The sequence below is a fragment of the Dryobates pubescens genome, chromosome 14 (assembly GCF_014839835.1).
Source record: "Dryobates pubescens isolate bDryPub1 chromosome 14, bDryPub1.pri, whole genome shotgun sequence".
NCBI classification, from domain to species: Eukaryota; Metazoa; Chordata; class Aves; order Piciformes; family Picidae; genus Dryobates; species Dryobates pubescens.
The window spans coordinates 6,465,899-6,486,461 of NC_071625.1; the positions used below are offsets into that span (position 1 = coordinate 6,465,899).

The following is a 20,563-nucleotide window of genomic DNA, read 5'->3' on the forward strand; positions in this document are numbered from 1 at the left end:
CAGCAAGTGTTTAATCCCAGGATAACTGACAGTCAACAGAGGATTCTGCTTAGCTGAGGTTGTAGAAGGTACAAGTTAGAAGTTAGGTGTGATATATATCAGAATGCACACATGTGCATACACATGTATAAGTGTATATGTATGTCCACATAGAGTTGAATGTACATACACTGCACTCATATATACATGTATATACATATATGCAATTATACATGCATGTTTATGTATAACATATATGTATATACAGACATTAGCATAATGAGTTGATTGTGAAATAGATATATATATATATATATATATATATATATATATAAATCGTTTTTTCTTTCTTTGTGTGTATACATATGGACATGCACCTAGATGGATATGGATACTTACTTATCAGGTGCCAAAATTCTCTCCCAGACAGGTACAATCTGTAAAACACTCTCTTTTGCTCCTGGAAGCACATTAAAGTTGCATCTCTTCATGCAATAATAGAAAAAAGACTAAATTACAACACAAATAATCATTGGTATATAACAAACAAACATATACTTAACAGCATCATTATATAAATACACTTTCAGTCTCCAAATCAAATTGTCTGGATTATTTTTACTTTGTAGTAGCTTGTTTATTAGAACTTCTGGTTTTAAAGGCTTTGTACTTTTGTTCCCCTCTTACCTTTTTAAGTAAAACCTTTGAAGAACATGGCAAAGTTGCCAGAGACCTTTTTTAATCCCAAGAAAACCATACCTAGTGCACCTTAGCTGTTTTAGGACAGCGGAAATCTTACGAAGCATCAAGTAAGGCAATGCTTATTTATCTTAGATAGTGCTGGGTGATAGGTTGGACTTGATGATCTTGAAGGTCTTTTCCAACCTGGTTTATTCTATATATTCTATCATCACTGCAATAAAACTAGAGATATATGGATGACTTTACTATTTTTTTTTTCATTTTAACATTAATATTTCTTTAATCTTTCATTTCTTCTGGGTGTTATTGAGAATAAAGTCCTTTTTAGACCCACTCCCCTCCATTTTTGTTTTGTTTGTGAAAGCAACATAAATAAATATGTCTTCTTTTGACATTTTTGATAACTGGGCCATATTAAGTTCACTATTTGATCCTGAAAACAAAGAAACATCACATACTGGGTGATTCATCTATTCACACATGCTGTTATTTTTATACTTATATGTGTAAATTAGTTTTGCAAATCTTGTGTATTAAAGCACAGCAATAAAACCAGTAGATGGCTCCAGACTAACATCCAGACTAACATCTCTCTTACATTGAGATTTTTCTGGGTTGCTGCATGTTGTGTTGGTGAAAGAATTGTACAGAACAGGGTATTACAACACTTATAGTAAAAATGTCTTGCTACAAGATTCGGTTCTCTGACATACCAAAAATGTAGAGGTTAGATAGTTAGACACTTTATAGATAGCTACCGAAACTATGAGAACCAATTGGAAGCTTAAGAGGATTGGACTTTGCACTGCAATAAGCTCTCGGATGAAAACACACACAAAGAAAATGTCTTTTCTCACAGAAAGACCTGTCTGTTCCCCCAACACAGAAGTGAGAGAAAAAGCAGATAATACTTGACCTATTGACCTAAATACAGATAATACTTCACCTATTAATGCCAATAACTTCTGTTGTTGTGTAATAATTATTAACGCCAATAACAAACATTATCGGAAAAGTTAGCAGGGTCTCTCCAAAAGATTAAAGAGCTATAGCAGAGAACTTAGAAATGTGTTTTCAAGCATGAACCAACTTCCAGAAGATTAAAGAGTTACAGCAGAGAACTTAGAAATGTGTTTTCAAGCGTGAACCAACCATTGGCAGGTGAGACTCCAGACAAAGTGCCTCCATCAGGATTTTGTTCTAGTTCATCTTCCTTGATGCATCCTCAAAGCTGAGTTGTGTGGGAGGCAGAGGTTCAAGTGGAGACTGAGTGGATAACTTGAGGATGCTGCTCATTATTAAAGAGGACTGTCAGTTTGTCACAAGACTTATTTTTGCTAGACCAAAGAAAGTATTTCACAGAAGCAAATACACACACTTTAATTTCTTCAGTGGAACACATTAAAAACGAGAAACCTGGACCCCAAAATAGGAAAATCTCTTCTGCTCTGCTAGATTTTAGACATCCTCAGCACATGCTCTCACAGTAGGACACCAGCTCATTAACTTTCTCTCCCTCCTCAGGCACAGTTGGATAGCATTTCAGCTGCAGAAAACAGGTTCTACACATTTGGTGCTCTCTTTTTCAGGTTAGACTTACACTGGAGAATTCCAGATGCATTTTTTTCCTACTCACCTCTTTCTTCTGTGTCCTTCACAGCTGGAAGAGGATTCTGCTTCACATATAATTAGAAAGAAGTATTGAAGAGCATAGATTTTAAGTACACAAGTAATTATGAAGTCAGATAGCTTGACTTTCTGTCTGCACAGGCTAGGCAGTTTTATCCAGATTTCATATAGGTGTTCCTAGAGGCCAAAATTCAGACTGAAAAATGAAAAAAGGGAGCCCAAAGTTCCTTCAGTTCATTAAAATAAGCCAAACTGTCCTAGCCAAGAAACAAGATGTCTTTTTTTGTGTTAAGGATGACAGATGACACTGATAGGAGGCCAAAGAGACTGCTGAGGCAGGAGCCACCTTAAGGGTGGGAAGGACAGACGCCAGCATCAAGAGGAGCATCACCCAGCAGGTTACAAGCCTGCGACTTGTGGCAGTGGGAAGAAGATCTTATTTCAACCCACAGCTATTTAATCTAAAATATAGCTCCAGTGCCTTGGCAAGAGATTCATAGAATGCCAGGTTGGAAGAGACCTCAAAGATCATCTAGTTCAACTTTTCAGGGTAGCTCCCTGTCAAGCTGGACCTTGAAACTGTCTAATGTAGGGGAATCCACCACCTCCCTTGGGAGTTTATTCTGATGTCTAATAGTTTGAATGGTGAAAAAACTTTTTCTGCTACAGAAAGATACTCAGAGTTTAAAATGCTTCACTATTTGTGACTTCTTAAAGCAACATGAGAATATTCCTAGGGCAATTTCTCAATAACATGTGGCATTGTTAGAGATTGATGGCTGTGCTGGTATTAGGTACAAGACATCACTTATTACTCACTTGTCATTACAAAACTTTTGCAAAGTCTATAACAATTTATCCTCATTTCTAATGTCTTTTCCAACTTGCCTACTCCCAGAATTTATTTGGATCCTTAAGAATAGCCTTCTATGTCAAGGGCTACTCCCAGATCTCATCACAGGTAGCTTGCCTACTTAGAGCAATGATACTTCTACCTAGGCAAAGAAGATGGTGGAGACACAAGCATCTTTACTGAAATACACAACACTGGCCTGTCATAGAAATTGGATGCTAAATAAACAGGCTGACGGTCTGCCTCAGTGTAGAATTATATTTTCAGATTCAGCCATGCAACAGTCAACAAAGATTTGGCTTTATCTTTGTTTTGAACTCTTTGCTCCACTAGCTGATAAAACACAGTTGGAAATGTTTGCTTAAAAGGACTGACAAATAATGGAAGGAAAAGCTGACTTCCTCCAAGGTAAAAACAGAGCAGCTTCACGCAGTCATGTCACAAAGCTAACCTCTAGGAGCATTTTGGTGTCTTTTTAAGTCTTGACAAAATGCTCATAGTGCAGACAATGCTGAGGTATAAATACAGAATGAGTCAGTTCTCACAAGCATTTAATCTGTGTGGTTGAAATTAATTTCCAACAACTTACCAACTCTGTGAAGGAATAACACATCAGTCAAAAAGATACCCTCGAGAAACTATGACAAATACCTATTGAGAACTACAAGGGCATTGCCACAGCATGCAGAGATACAGTTAGAGAAGGAAAAGCTCAGTCTGAACTGAAATTTGCCAAAGATGTCAAAAGCTACAAGAAAAGGTTCTTCAGGTATGTAAACAACAAGCAGACACAGAAGGAAAATACTGGGCTGCTGTTAAACAGGAAAGATGAATTAGTCACCAACAGTGATGAAAAGGCAGAGCTTCTCAACACTTCACCTCTATCTTTACCAGCACTGTTGGACCCCAAGCTTTGGGAACAAAGGTCCAGGCTGATGCAAACAGGCTCACAAGGCAGCCCTTAAGAAATAAAAGTCAGTGTTTTCAAATTGTATTCACTACAGTTGTAACGCTGCAGAAACTTGATCAGAATCCAAAAAGAAAACCAACCCAACAAACCTTTCCTCCCTACTGACACAGTCTAACTCAGTTTTCTTACTCTCAAAATCACATAAACCCACCAAAATTCATTTACAGTTCTTGGTCTAACAGAACTTTTCCCATTTCACAAAAGCTGAAAATTTCAAACTTTAAAAATATCACTGTTGGCATAGGTTTCCTTCCCTTTACTGTGGTGTGAATTAAGTCTGTCACTTCTGTTTGATGTTTCTGTTTGGGTTTTTTTTCCTCTTCTTCTAGAATTGGGAAAGTTCATTTTGTAGCTTTTACAAGCTCTTGTAGATTTTTTCAAGCTTTTCTCAGAACTAGAATGCATATTCACCCATGCAGACAAAAAGGTAGGATAAAACATTCTGGATATCATTCATATATTTTCATTTTATCACTAAGTGCTAGGACGAAAGAAGAAACAGCACTAAAGTACCACAGAAGAGCAAAAAAGAATCTGCTTCATCAAAAGACATTTTGCAGTGAAAGACTGCAAGATTTTCCACACCATATTTTTGCATAATTACTCTGGTGGTGTTGCTCTCCAATCAGCACAGTCAGTAGTTTGAGAAGACACAAACTGTCAGGCCCTCTGCTTGCATTCCCAAACTTCCATATCCAATTTATGTGCCGACAGCCTTGTTTAGGCAGTGTAACACCTGAGCACAGCTCAAAAAGATGTTTGGCAGAGCTGCAGCAGGGAAATGGGACCCACAAGGGATCCATGTTATCTAGACCAAGGAAATGACCTTTCTGGAAGAAACTCACTGGCCTTTTTTTTTTTCCCTTCTAATACTTCTATTAGAATGTGAAACACTTTGCTATCACATAGTAACTTTAAAAAGATAAAAGTCAGGTCATCTGAGTGGGGGTGAAAGAACCTGGGGGCAAAACCCCCCAACAACATGGATACAGAGATACACCCTTTTCCTGATGGCTCTTGCAAAGCAGATCACAGCAGCTAGTAGAACCAAGGTGGACACCTGCCAGCCTTTTGACTGAACTGACTGGGCAAATGTATATCATGTCCACAGACAGAGAATTTACACAGTCTAACCTGCTTGTACCAGCGTAGACAGTTCTGTGCTGCTGTGACTCTACTCCACATGGAGCTGCAGCTACTGGGAAAGATTTGCATGGGAAATCTGCTTGTGCCAGGGTGAGGAGGATATGTTCCAGAGATAGATCTGACATTTTAATGATTTAGAATCTCTCTACTAGGTTTATCTGGTTTGTTTAAGGGAAGCTGTTTAAGGGAGGCCCTTGAAAGCAGATGAAGCTAGGAATACAGAAAACTTTTTGAGAGGTAAAACACGACCACGGAATTTGGATGTATTTGCAATGCTATGTGGAGGACAGAGGAAGAAGGAATAGATTTTCCCTCATAACATCCTTGGGAAACAGGCTTTGCTGCCTATGTTTGCAAAGTTAAATCAAACCTCTTCCAAACAAAACAAATGTTGTAATATATAGATAAGAGATGATACTATATCTTGACATGGTCTTGTCAAGTGATGGGACAAGAAGAAATGATCTCAAGTTGTATCAAGGGAGAATTAGGCTGGATATTGGGAAAAAAAAAATTCTTAAGGCGTTGGAACAGGCTGCCCAGGGAGGTAGTGAGAGTGTTCAAAAAATGTGTAGATGTGGCACTTAAAGACATGGTTTAGTGGGGGACTTGGCAGTGTTAGGTTAGCCTTTGGAGGTGATGATCTTGGAGGGCTTTTCCAAACTTAATCATTTTATGTTACGAATATAATAAATTTGCTATATCTTGAGGACCCCATATGATCAGTAAAAGCAGACTAGTTATAAATATACCTCCATGTGTTACTGAACCAGGTATTTTTAATACTCCTTCAGGGCAGGGATTTAGGCAATGCTTTCTCCATATCAGTCTAGGTGCACAACCAGGGGTATCAATACCTATTTCCCTCAGTGCACCAAGGGAAAAGGAAAGAAGCATTCTGATTGTGCTTTTTGTTATAAATGTCATACCTCAAAGACTTGTTCAGGTTTTAAATTGTGAACTAGGTATGAAATGGAAAGGATACTGTGGATAGAAGAGTGACCAAGACTGAAAGGAGAAATCCAAATATTTTTCTAATTATTTCTCTAAAATAATTTTCTAATTACTGTGCAGAGCTACTTTCCACTACTTAATATTTCCTTTCAAATAGTTTTACTTGGTCTAAACACATTGTAATTCTCAAAGGCAAGATATTGAACTTCCTCTTGCTGTAACTCTTTGCTTAGATAAAAAAGGCTTTTTATATTGAAAAGAAAGAATTGTTGTGATTTCCCAGTTATAAACTCAGCAGATCTTTCAGTGATTTCTTTCCAGATAAAGTCATGCTTATAAATGCCATTTGGTAGTGCCTCTGTATTTGCTGTATTCAGAGACTGTCAATTTCACAGTGCTGGAAAATACATAAACTTCAAGTAGAATTAGAAAGAGTGAGATAAAATGAAATTGTATATAGAAAATCAAGCTGTTCATAAACAACATTCAGTCCCCAGAAATCCAGAAATGCCTCACAGGCACCAGCATCAATATTAAGGCAATCACGATGATTGCATTCAATAACTTTTGTTTAATAATGGAGAAGGAGATTGAACTCTTTTTAGCAAGTAAATAGGTGTCCAAGAAGAAAGTCTGTGGGGTTTTTGTTTGATTGTTTGTTTTTTTAAAGAGTAGCCCAGCTGCCTCAGACAAGAGATTTTTCTAAAGAGAGCTACAAGAATCAGACAGCTCAGCTGCTCCGGCATATTAGGAAGGATCCCAGCTTGGAGAGTTGTAGTAAATTATGGTACCTGTGTCTGATTTCTTTCCTTTGAAGTGAATTTTTGGTTGTGTGGTGTGCATCTCTTCTCTGACTGAGCTCATACACCATAGCTTGGGTCATATTTCTTATGCAGTGGTTGAGCCCCCAGCCCTGAAGACATTCATGATCAGACTTGATGTGGCCCTGGGCAGCCTGATCTAGTTGGAGGTGTCCCTGCAGTCTTCCAGAGGGTTGAACAGGATGACTTTTGAGGGTCCCTTCAAAGGCAATGCAAATCTGTGAATTTGTGTAAATGATAACTTCTGTGGTTTAGTGAGTTACCTTAAGGAAAAACAGTTTTAAACTGAACTGATTTGGAATAACATATTGGATTTTAATAACCTGAAATAAATTTTGCAGATATAGGAATGATTTTTTTTTTTTTTTTTGGTCTTAAAAAATAAACAGTTGAAGTTTAAAATTTCCATTTCTGCTTTTAAGACATAGAACAAGCAAAGCTGTCTATGAAAATCTCAGTTGCATTAACACAAATGCTGAAAAAGTATTTTTCTTCACAGGATTATAATTTTCTGATTTTTGTTAAGCTCTGCTTCAGAGCCTGTTAAATAAATAACCCTGGTGCATTCATAGCATGCTCACCCCAGCAGCTCTTTTGTAGTAATTCAGTAAACTTCCCAGATTCTCTGTAAGCAGCAGTCAAGAGGTTATCTGGGAGCCGAGTGGGCACAGCACAGGCGGGGCAGTGATGAAGGCACAACCCCCCTGCATCATGGGAGGCAGGCAAGGCTACCCACAGTTTAGGTGCAATGTCTGGCAAAGCAGGACAGTCTGTTTCCTGTGCTCCTTACTAGGTGATAGACACCAGATTGTCAAGTGCCTTAAATAAGGATACCAAGTAGCCTCGGTTTGGTGGTTTAGGAGATTGCTGCAAGAACATAAAATTTTAAGAAAAAACCAAACCAAACCAAAAAACAAACAAACCCCAAACTTCCAATCATAATGAATTGCTGACATACAGAGTCCTCAAACCCAACAACAAGCAATAAAAAGAACTCTAGCCAGAGTACTTGAGATCATAAAATCAAAGAATCATAGAATCAGTCAGGGTTGGAAGGGACCACAAGGATCATCCAGTTCCAACGCCTCTGCCATGGGCAGGGACACCTCACACTAGATCAGGCTGGCCAGAGCCTCATCCAACCTGGTCTTAAACATCTCCAGGGATGGGGCCTCAACCACCTCCCTGGACAACCCATTCCAGTGCTTCACCGCTCTCATGGGGAAGAACTTCTTCCTCACGTCCAGCCTGAATCTCCCCACCCCTAGCTTCATTCCATTCCCCCTAGTCCTATCACTACCTGACATCCTAAGAAGTCCCTCCCCAGCCTTCTTGTAGGCCCCCTTCAGATGCTGGAAGGCCACAATAAGGTCACCTCGGAGCCTTCTTTTCTCCAGACTGAACAACCTCCTTTGCCAGGGCTTGTGTATGCAGACTTGCCAATGCACAGATCATCAGGGACAGAGGAAAAGGTCTGGAAGTGATTGCTAAATTAAAGGTCTCATCACTAAATAAATTTAACTAAGAAGAAATTAATAGCTTCCCCTGAAATTTCTCAGAATATTAACTTCTTATTCAAAGAGCAAGTGCAGTAATTTGAGTACAATTTAGTACATTCTTAATACATAATAAATAGGATGAATCACCACAAAACTGAGTGCAAAACTATGCAATGTGAACCAGAAAACTCTCATTATCATGCTGGTAATAACAGCTCCATCACATTTTGCCTAATCACAGCAGGCCAAAACCCTCCTCTCTGCACAGTTTTAAGAGCAATATACAGAACAGCTAGGAATTATCACTTGATGAATTGTATGTATAAGAGAACAGACAGCAGTACTGTGCAGGACTGTGTGGTATGGGTAACATGGTCTCTCAGCTAAGCACATGAGCTACTCTTGAGCCCTTTTGCTGTCTGAAGAAGCAGGAAATGCTGGACAGACAACCTAGCTTCACCTCCTGAGTTACCAGCAGTGTATTTGTACTTCTCTGAGACATGAGGAGTGCAATGTAAGCTGAAATACAATAGTATGCTCTCCCCTATGCTGTGAAAGAGTAATTACACTATAATTTTGCTCAGTGATACTAGAAATATTCAGCTGTAATGTGCCTATCTCTTCTTTATGTCTTTAAAGCCTCAATTCTCATCCATCAAGTCCTATTATAGTGTCTGATCATGTTGTGCTTCAGGAGTGCAGAAAGAGATGCTAGAAATCCCAAGGTAAATAGTTACAGAACAACCTGTTTCCATATTCTCTTTCTGCTGTCTAACTTTATTTTATGCACTGGAGGGGAAAAAAAAAAGTTTATACCCTTCTTAAAAGAGCTATTCCCGTTTAATACTCTCGTGGACGCTTTTATTATCCACAGAATGGCTAATTCCTTCTAAATACTATTCAAGCTTTCATTATCTAACTCACAAAGAAACAAATGACATTGTAGTCATAATTCAGAGAAGCTGGCTCAAATAGTGCAGTTCTGTAAAGATTCTCAATTTTAGCCAAGAAAACTGAGAACTGAGGAATCATTTGAAAGTCTCTGCACTTTTGTATTCATATTTAATAGTTTTTGTTCAAATTCTAAAGCTGGACATGGTTCAAAAACTGTTATATCCTTCTCAAAAGTGGTGCCTCTAATGGTGTTTTAGCTGGTGGAAGTCTCAACAGAAACTTTTGTAGAGGATACGGGGGTATGTGAGCATGAATACGCAGTGCAACAAAAATTAAACAGAGCAATATTCTAACCAAGAGCAATGCAGGTTATCACCAGGTAGTGCTGCTTTAAGAACAGGTAGGGGTCTTTGGGAAAAAGCAACAACAACCACCCACACACAACACAAAAAACAACCACAAAACAATACAAAAAAGGCCAATATCAGGTAACAAATCTTGTACCTTTCTCTCACTCGCCTCTTATGCTCTTTCACATGTCTGTCCCTGTGCCCAGGGTGTTACTTTGCAGCAGCAAAGAATGCACAAGATCTCTATAAGGAACTTAACTGCCATTAAAAAAGCAACACATTACATGTAATGCTTAACAACTTTGTGTGAGGCTGTAGTTTCCCCCTTTGCATTATCCTGCCTCTACTGAGACAGAAGGACAAAGCTCTCTGTAAGGTTCATGAAGCTCTGGTGGGGATGGATCTCATTACATAGCTTATGATACTCAGCCCTTCTTTGTCTGAAAATGACCCTGTTCACAGTGTTGATTGCTTTTTAGCCAGCTCTGTGGCTGGGTTCCAGGGCTGCTTTGGTGTAGCTTTAGTGAGCAAAGTGTCTCTGACTCTAAACCAGAGGTGAACCTGTAATTCAAAGGGAAAAGGAAGTCTACACCCCTTTTATGTTAATTTCACAGTTCATGGTGAGAAATCATTCTTATTTTTCAAGCTCCTAGAGTGCTAAGCTGAGAAAATGGGCCTTCACTAATTTTCTTTTAATTGGGAGCCCAGCAGTACACAGATGGCACAGGCTGGGGTTTATTTTGCAATAGCCTGCTGCAGCTATCTCAGTGGCAATAATTGAGTCTAGGTGTGACTAAAGTATAGTCCATCTAATAGCAGTAATAGGTTCCAAAGTCTGATGTTCTTTCATGGGTGCTAAAAGGATAATTTAACACATGCTACATCTAATTCTTTTTTTCAGTGGCTAATAGCAGATCTGGGTTGCAGTTCCTATTTTAGTTAACAATTACACAACTCACCAATAACTTTGAGTTTTATTGCTGCCAACTTACTTTTTACATAAGCTTTGTCCAACCTACTTTTTCTGGTTTTCTATGACTTTCTTTAAGAAATTCTCAATTATATGAGCAGGTCTTTGGAAACTGTTGGTGAAATGAATGTGAATTTTACAGCTGCAGGTTACTTTGAAAATGTACTCCCTCAGTCAAAGCCTTTACGTGTGTTCCTTGGACCATTTTACTGATACTGGCCCTCATCCTATAAAAACACCATAGTTATAAATTGGAGGGCCCATGGTGCAACCTAAACATCCACATCTATGCCATTTCATATGTCTTAAGTGAAACATCCTCCTGGAACTGGCAGATATGGACAGGATTATATGAGCCTTATTCCTTTGTAGAAGATCAAAGTGGGGTTAAAATGACACTAGATACCTGTGTTTAAGTATCTAAATTGCTCCTTTTGTGTTTCTAGGGGTGCCTCAGGAGTTAAGCCAACTCCTGTTCTCAGCTGTAGTTCTGCACATTTACATTTATTTGCTTGGTACCACATATTGCATAAAAGTTTGTCCTCCTGTGTTGGGTTGTGATGAAGACCAGAATATAAAAGATTGTCTGTTGGATAGAAAAGCAAAAAGTAAGGAAAAAAGAAAAGCAAAAAGTAAGGAAAAAAGAAAAGGGGAAGGGAAGGGAAGGGAAGGGAAGGGAAGGGAAGGGAAGGGAAGGGAAGGGAAGGGAAGGGAAGGGAAGGGAAGGGAAGGGAAGGGAAGGGAAGGGAAGGGAAGGGAAGGGAAGGGAAGGGAAGGGAAGGGAAGGGAAGGGAAGGGAAGGGAAGGGAAGGGAAGGGAAGGGAAGGGAATTATTTCTATGACAATTACATAAACCAGAATTTTTACCAGCTGGAAGCTGTAGCATAACTACATTGCTGATATGAAAATAACTTGCATTTTGATTTGCTGTTTTTAAAAGCAGGGCTTTTGTAGACAGTGTGGTCAGGCCATGCAAGAATGAGCTAAGGTTAAATTAAAAAGAAAAAAAAATAATAACAAGACAGGCCTGAAAGTTTTAATATCAATTAATACCAATTTAATATCAATTCTACTTAGTCTGAAAAAAAAAGAACACCAAACCTCTCCCCTAAACTTGTTTTCTATTAGTGCTAACAAATTAAAATTTCTGTGAAGGTGAAATTAAGAAAACTTGCTTTAAAAGCTCAAGATCATTCTGAAAAGAAATATTTGCAGTCCTCCCCTGTTAGTCAAAGACAGTGAACCTTACTTACCCTGTGTGGGAATGATTTAAACAACTAGAGCTGAAATAACTTCAGAGAACAGTAAGTAAAATTCTTTGCTGATCTAAGACAGTGCTACCTCATTCACCTGAGAAATATTTTGCCTATTTTCCCAATAAAATCTATCATAACATATAACACCACTTACCTGTAGATGAAGTCTAATGTAAGGTAATGGGTCCAGTTGGTGCTGGCAAACAATCAGCCACCGAGTAGACACAGTTCAAGCATGAGCCACTGTCCAGGGTTTATCTTTCTAGTGGCACTGCACAATTGCTGTCTTGTTATGATTACAGAGGGCCAGTGTGCATTTTCTTGGAGCCTGGCATTTAGAGAGTAGAGTAGAGTAGAGTAGAGTAGAGTAGAGTAGAGTAGAATAGAATAGAATAGACCAGACCTGACCCGACCCGACCCGACCAGACCAGACCAGGTTGGAAGAGACCTTCAAGATCATTGTGTCCAACCTATCATCCAACACCACCTAATCAACTAAACCATGCAACCAAGCACCCTCTCAAGTGTCCTCCTGAATACTTCCAGTGATAGTGACTCCACCACCTCCTCGGGCAGCCTATTCCAATGGGAAATCACTCTCTTTGTGTAGAACTTCCTCCTAACCTCCAGCCTAAACCTCCCCTGGCGCAGCCTGAGACTGTGTCCTCTAATGCCAGAAGTGTAGCTGTCTTATCTACAGTTTTCCATCAATGGAAGCACAGATTTACAATTAATGTACCAACTCTCATAAATTCATACTTATTAAATTCCTTCCTCATCTTTTGGGTTAAACAAGACAAAAACTCTGAACAGTGGGTTAATTTTTCCATGTGATTTGCTACACATTGGTGGGTGTTGCATTCCCAGGAAGCTCAGCCAAAACCATCACTGGTGGCTTAGCCTGTAAAGAATAATCAGAATTATGGCATTACAGATAGGGATGTGGAAAAAAATAAATATGTCAGGGAGAATTCTTCAAAAGCAAAATAAATGCAAGTGCAGCACATCCCTTCTTCAGTAATTTCCTCAGTCATCTCAGTGTAAGATCCTTTCAAGTTTCAATGCCCAGTTCATGTTGCAGCCCTGCTCTGTTGTATATCCTGTGCTCTTCCACCATGTTCCTGCAGCAGTAACAGGGCTAAGGACAGCAATAGGAATTAGCACTTCTTTTTTCTTTAAATGGCATGCTCAATATTGCTGCCACTCCTCATGGGGTGAAGCAAAGCACAATTTCTACTTACAAACCTATCTGGAGTAGACACTGAAGGTACTCATTTAATGCCTGGTATCAGCAGACTTATCCCAGGGATGAGCTCAGTTCTTATTTTCCACAACATTAGTTGTCTCTAGTTGAGGAGAAATATTTCTAATTATCTAAAGCATAAAGCAATCTAATTTTTCCATATATGCTACACATCATAGATATACTCACAGAGTGGTCATGCTTTATCTTCAGCTGCTAGATATATGTAGCCAGGATAGTATCAGAAAAGTCTAAATGCAGTCTTTAGAATGATTTTTTTTCATGGCTAGTTGGATTTATAAGGGATGGATTTTATGAGAATTAGGTTTTCTGTTAAAACACTATGTGATAATTGAGGATTAATTATACTTACACAGGTGTGGTACATCAATCTTTCTTTGAGAGCTTAACCAAATTAATACCTGTCCTCATGCCCAGAGCATTATATTGGTGAGAAAGGCTCAGAGCAGTAGTAAATTGCTGGTTTACTCAGTGTGCAGAATCTTTACTCATAGCCTTGGCTGGACTCACCTTTCTCCATAACCAGGTTTGTCCTCAGTGGTCCGTGGCTGCTGGATGTGGGTGACTTTGGTGAACTCTTAGTATGAAGAAGTTCAGGGATTATGAAAGCCTGAAGTTATGCAGACATGGGACAAGGTTACTATTACAGAGAAAAGAATTTTAAAGAAGAAAATCTTTTCAAGTGCTTTCATGTGGAGCTTTCCTTTTGGACTCAAAGGACAGAGACAGGATTCCATTAACTTATGTGGAAAACTCATTCCCTCCTCTAATAATGTTGCATTCTATAATGTTTATTCTCAACGGGTTCAAAGCTCAGGAATATTTGTCTCTGTCCCTAATGGCAATGAGTGAGGGCTGGAATGGATCTTCATATCAGCAATTAAAAAAATACTAGAATAGAATAGAATAGAATAGAATAGAATAGAATAGAATAGACCAGGTTGGAAGAGACCTTCAAGATCATTGCATCCAACCCATCAACCAATTCAACCCACCTAAACAACTAACCCATCATCCCAAGCATCCCATCAAGTCATGACTACAACTTAATTGCACAAATTATATTTTCTATACTTTATTATTAATCAGTCAAAAAATTCTCTGCTCCTAAAATATTCATAATGTAGCATTCCTTTTCCCCATAAAATGTTAGATGGTTTGATGTTTTAACATTAACACTGCAGGGTGCTCTCCCTGCTTCGTTTTGACTGATGATGTCTTCATTTCAGTAATAATTGCCCTCATCCTCAGTATCATCCAGCTCAGAGTTTAAGACTTTAAAAGTGAATTTTTTCATCCTAGTTATCCCACAAGATCTTGACAGACAAGTTCAGAAAGTGAAATTATGTTGCTTCATTATCCTCTTTCCTCTCAAATCAGATGCATTCCTTATTCAATTTTCTAGACTATTGAGGATTCTTCTGAACAGGGAAACTGGAAACTTTTAAAGTTCTCAGACTACCTTCTTTACCGAAAAGGGATTAGAAAATATTTGTATGTGGCAAAGTTATTCAGGCATGAGAAACTGGTCCTGTATCATGCATAATAAGAGTAAGCTGTTCATAAAGTTCACGAGTTGTGCAAACTATGACACAGCTGTAAGAACCAAGGACAGGACATTTTGAAATGTAGGGAGTTATATGCCATATATAAATCACACACATTTCAAACTCATTTTGTATCCCCCACCATTGTAATGTAACTGAAAAACATTTTCCTGGACTTTGTGGACTAATTTTCCTTAGTTGTTCTGTACTTTCCTATACCTCTGTTTATTATTCCATCCACCTTATGAATGGAATAATAAACAGTGACTAAAACAAGCATTTGAATACCAAACAGAATATTATAACTACCACAAACACATTTATTCATGCTAATTTAGTGACACACAAAACATAGAAATTTCTGAGATTAAGAAACTGCATTCCTCAAATTCAATAGCAAATCACTACTTAGCCTCTCTCTTTCATTCCACTGAAGAATTTAATCTTTTTTAGGAAGTTTGTTGCATTTCTCTTCAGTGACTCTTTTTCTTTTTAAACACAGGACCGGTCCTTAAATTTCTTAAAGTATTACAATGACAGCACCTTTTACAACATTTTCTTCCCCATCTTACTTACTTAAGTACTCCATATTATGGATGCTTGTTTCTGTTTGCCCTGCTTGGAAAGTTTGTGAAGCACAGTTCTATCATAACAGAGCTTTAAATGGCATCGTTCCGTGAGAGAAAGAGAGTTTTCCTGGAAAGCTTCTTAGTCAGAGAAGAAATTTCAACACTGAATTAGTGCATAAATCAGAGAAAATATTTATTTACAGACATGTAAAAATTATGTTACAGTATTTTAAAGAAAACTGCAATGAACCATCAATCTGCTCTACATGGGGCAAACCCTGAATGCTTTAATTCTAACTCGCTGTGGCACCTATTAAAAATAGGACTGCTTACAAGGTTGTAGCTATCTACAGAGTTTAAGTACAATGATTCTCCAAAACTCAAAAATGGATCTACAGAGAAAACTAAGAACTGCAACAATATGAAATACAAGAGTTTACAAAAGTAAAAATATTATTATTTTTTTTTTCTGATCCAAACTTTAAAGCTTTTTAGTAAATATTTTCCATTCATGCAGCTGCACAGGTTTGAAACAAACATCTGAAATGCACGGAGTGTATTGGCCTGTGTAGAAAATTAATTGATACTGTCCATAAAGGATTTTATAGGACTGTTGACCATCCAAATTGTAAGACAAAATCCTTTGCTCCCTATTTTTTTTTTCCCATATTGCAAGGGATGAACAGTGTTAAAAAAAACCCCAAAACATAGCTGACAAAACCCATACAAAACAACGGGCAGTGATGACAAACAACACCGAGCATACTGTATCCATGGAAAGCAGAGAACTATCAAGCTCTGTTGAAACTACCAGCATCCTCTGTAGTGCTTTGAAGCAAACGTGCCATTAAGAAACCTTGCTAGTAATTGACTGCACCAGCTTCTGGCTTGCAAATGAAGTACTGCCTCATGGTGCTATCAGAGGTGATTTTTTTTTTGTGTGTTCAAAATATACTCAGGACTTAAACTGTGGTGTGAAACAGCATCAGCGTCACAACAGTGCAATCATTCCTGTGAATATATAACCTAGGGGTAACGACTGGAAAGAATTTGCAAAAATCTACTGGAGTGCTTTCTGTGATGATTAGTTCATCCTGAATGGAGGTGCTGAAGAGATGGTACACCTAGCTGTTTCTCATACATAGTTTATTAACATCAGCATCAGAGCTGATCTCCTTGGACAACACCCTGCATTTTTTAAGTCAGCCAACAGTTTATACAACTGAAATGGGCAATACATTTGGGCTTGTTTCATTTTTAACTGTCAGCCAAAGATGGAAATCCCCAAATGGCAATTATTTTCACATTTTTTTACAGTTAAAAATGATCATAACCTACACTAATAGATAGAAAGGGGGGCAAAAATAAATCACTCTTTGATTTGACCTAAAGTTTCACTTACACAGAAGTAAGATTTTTTGCTGCACTTTTCTGAATGAGTCAGCCTTGGTGGACTCTGAAGTTCTGATTGTTTGTGCTCAGGTGTAGTGACTTATACTCTTCATTCCTTAATTAATTAGCACTTAGGTAAACCATGTAACTCCACAGATAATAGATGAACTAAATATACACAAAGGTAACTGAGAATGCTATGTTACATAGTCTCCTGGTGAAGTGCATTGCCACTCAGATAATTAAATTCAAACGTATGCTCTTCTTCCAGTTTGGAGAATATCAATCCTTTGGTGACAGTCCTCATGCTGGAAACCTGACTGGAGACCTCAAGCTCCCACCTCCTTATAACCCTCTCATCTCAGAAAATACTGCTTTTTATAGAAACTGATTTTTTGACCTATTCAAGAGTCTCCCAGGTACATTTACTTTCCTCTTGCTTTCAGCCTGCAAAAAACAATTGAAAGGGCAAAGTCAAGGGTTCATTTTTGTGGTGCTAGTTGATACCAAATACCACTGGCTTCTACAGCAAACTGGCCCACAGCTGTGTTTGAGGTCCACTTGACTGGCTAAGGGTAGTTCCTAAATTACTGTCTCTCCCTCTGGGAAGGCCATAGCCATTAAATATTCCCCCTCACCCCCAATCACTTTAAAGATGTGTCTGTATCTGCAGGAGTATCAAACACAGAAGGATGCAGACACTTAAATATCTATTCCTTGCTTCATGTAATCTGCAGTGCTAAGGAGGTCTAGCTTTTGGATGGTGAACAAGAGGTCTTCCACCCATATAATACATGGTGTGATACCCTTAATATCTCAGTAACACAAGATAAATAACGCATTCAATTCTATTTGAAAATAAACATGATTTATTAAGAAATTCTATACTGAGTGTCCCCCTACAACATCTGGATTGATTAATTAGTCCAACGAGAGGCTTTTAGAAGGGCTTTGGGGGTTCAGGAGTGGAAAGACGACTGCCAGAAAGTAAACCCAAAAGTAATCAGTAGACTAGCTCAGGTTGTCAGATATTGGCAGTCTATAAGTAATTTACCTGGCTAGACAGGAAACTGACTGTCATGTAAACTTTCCATATGGTAACCACAAAGTGTCTTTAGAGACCTGCAGGAAGAGCTGTACCTATTGTCTAATGAATGACACCAGAGACATACTTATCTGGAGAAAGGGTTTTACAGGAGGATCCAATTTTCACGTCATGAAGGATTGCCTTGACATTTATACTTTTTAGCAGCTATCCCTATTAGTGAATGTAATTATTTCCAATGATGAATATAATAAATAAAATGGAAAATACCATACAATGCATCTGATTGTGATCTTGTTTGAATTAAGCTGTAAACAAAGAAGTGCAATCTCACCTGACTCTAAATATGGTAAAACAGTAAAACATGCTAATCATAAAAATAGCTTTTAGAAATATACATTTGTATACAGTGTTTCCCACACCTGTTAAATATGTCCTTCATAATATTATGATACAGTACATTATCCTTTAAGACATCAAAATTAAAAAAATAATACCAATAATTAGCCAGAGAAAAACACATTTACAATCTAAACCATAAAAATCTGACAATTGTACAGCTTAGAACATATAAGAAATGGAGTTTCTAATATTTGAACAATAACGTCCATTTTAATAAGTAAATTGAGTTTTCATACAAATTGAATCAAAGGTGTTGCTAGCCAGTAAGAAACTGCAGTTCACCATTTGCTGTGGGGGAGTCAGAGTTTCTCTTCTTGGCCTTCAGGGGAGATCACACACACGACATCTCATCACTTGATCTGTAGGAACTGAGAAATTAAATGTTGACTTTAGTATGAAGGCGCAGAGTTTTCTCCAGCAGACCCTCAAGAGAACCAGGGAGAAGAGGGAAGAGAACTGTGACCTGACTTTTTGTATGAATCAACCAAATATTGGTGTCTACCAGACTTCCCCACCTCAGACCTTTGAGAAAAGCCATGTACATGCAGTGGTGGACAATTAGGACTGTGTAAGAGTCCTAAGTTAGACTGCATGGTCTAAAACAACCAGTGTGAATCAAGCAAGAGCTGTTGAGGCTGAAGTATACTCCCCCCAACAATTCTATGTGAACAACTGCTGAATAATTCTATTTTGGCAGCAGCAAATGGAAGAACGTATCTCAGCTGCTTTGCAATGAAATGCATCATTTGCATAATATCATTCAATCTAAATAAACTGCGTGTGGAATTCTTTGTTTTGATCCCATTGCACTATTTATATACCTTATTCTGGACAATTTACATTGATTGTGTGCTTTCAGCAATGCTTATCGTTACTAGATTAATGGCTCTTTCCTCAGTGGCTTCCCTTGTGACATTGCCTGGTTTATTATTGTTCCTGGGTACATGCTGCAGGCTTTTACTGCATATCCTTTGATCCATTGTTTTACCAGCCACGCTGTGACGCAGCAGAATTCCAGTGTCAGCCAACCCTTTTGAGGGTCATTGCTCCAGCAGAGGCTGGAGGCATGTTGCATCTAAAAATCAGAGTCCTGCCATGCCAGCTTCAACTAGACATTCAGTGAGGCTGCAGGGGAGTGTGAGGCATGCCAGCTCCAGCCACCCACCCACAGACAAACTGACAATGCATCTGTTTGGAAAACTGACATTAGGAAATGTTAACAGAAGTAGAAGATTTCTCTCTCTTTTTTTAATTTAATTTTCAACCCACTTTTTTTTTCAGGTCTCTTCCAGCCTGGTCTGGTCTGGTCTGGTCTGGTCTATTCTATTCTATTCTATTCTATTCTATTCTATTCTATTCTATTCTATTCTATTCTATATTTTAAACAGGAAAAATATCTTTTGGCCATTTTCTTCTTCACTTTTTCCTTTTTTTATCCTTTTTCCCCCCCTATCATTTTCTAGACTTGGAACTGAAAACAGCTGAGAAAACCTGGTGCACTTCTGATCAAGACCTGAAAAATTTCCAGATGTTCTTTTCAGTCAATTTATCCCTCCTTCAGTGAGTTTATGTTTGCCCTTTTTCTTCCACATAAAAAAAAGGGCATGATTTCTGTTGAGGATTTCATTTATTGAAAACCTGGTTTGCCAATGAAAAAGGTTTTAGCAGAAGCATCAGAGTCGCTGCAGGACTGGCCTCCTGCCCTTTGAAGCAGACAGCCATCAGATTTCCCCTTGTTGCAAAGAGAGCACCAGATTTCTGGTTTTACTCTTCACAGGTTACCAGGATTAAGGGGAAAAGCCTCATATGAGATATCCCAGAACTTTCTTCTTTCAGAAACTATTATTCTACACTTGCACAGAGTAAAATCTTCTTCCCCCTTATTTTTAGCTCCTGATTCCTGGACAGATTTAAATATATGAATAAGAGTTTTAAATTCTCCCCTTAAGTCTGAGAGAGGCCTAATGGTTGTTAAGTAGCTATTTACCTTACAAGAAGCAACCCCCCCCACCACGCTGTACATTCTATTAGCTCCAGAGTGAGTTTGTCTCCTCCAACCTCTTCTTCACCTATGATTTGCAGTTCCATTATGCCATTATGGAAATCAATAATTATACAGGTATGAAGAGAGACAGATTTGTTCGTTGAAGCTTTTTCCCTGCCATAAACCTTTCAAGCATTTACTTGTCACCAGCACTAGAAAGCTTCATTGGGTTACTATTATGAAGCATTACTGCCAACCATCTGTATCCAAGTCATCAATGCTGCTTTGCTGTCATTTAGAAACAATGAGGAAAATTTACCAACCTCACTAGTCCAAA

At 38.3% G+C, this 20,563-nt stretch overlaps 1 protein-coding gene across 1 annotated transcript in view; it reads right to left on the reverse strand.

Annotated features, from left to right (window-relative positions):
- Positions 1–17,438: 17,438 nt before the first annotated feature.
- RALYL (RALY RNA binding protein like) overlaps positions 17,439–20,563 on the reverse strand; it is a 365,227-nt gene continuing 362,102 nt past the window's right edge. Inside the window, exon 9 of the mRNA XM_054167309.1 lies at positions 17,439–18,610. Coding sequence (XP_054023284.1) covers positions 18,593–18,610 — 18 coding nt within the window. The 3' untranslated portion in view covers positions 17,439–18,592. The remainder of the gene's footprint in view (positions 18,611–20,563) is intronic.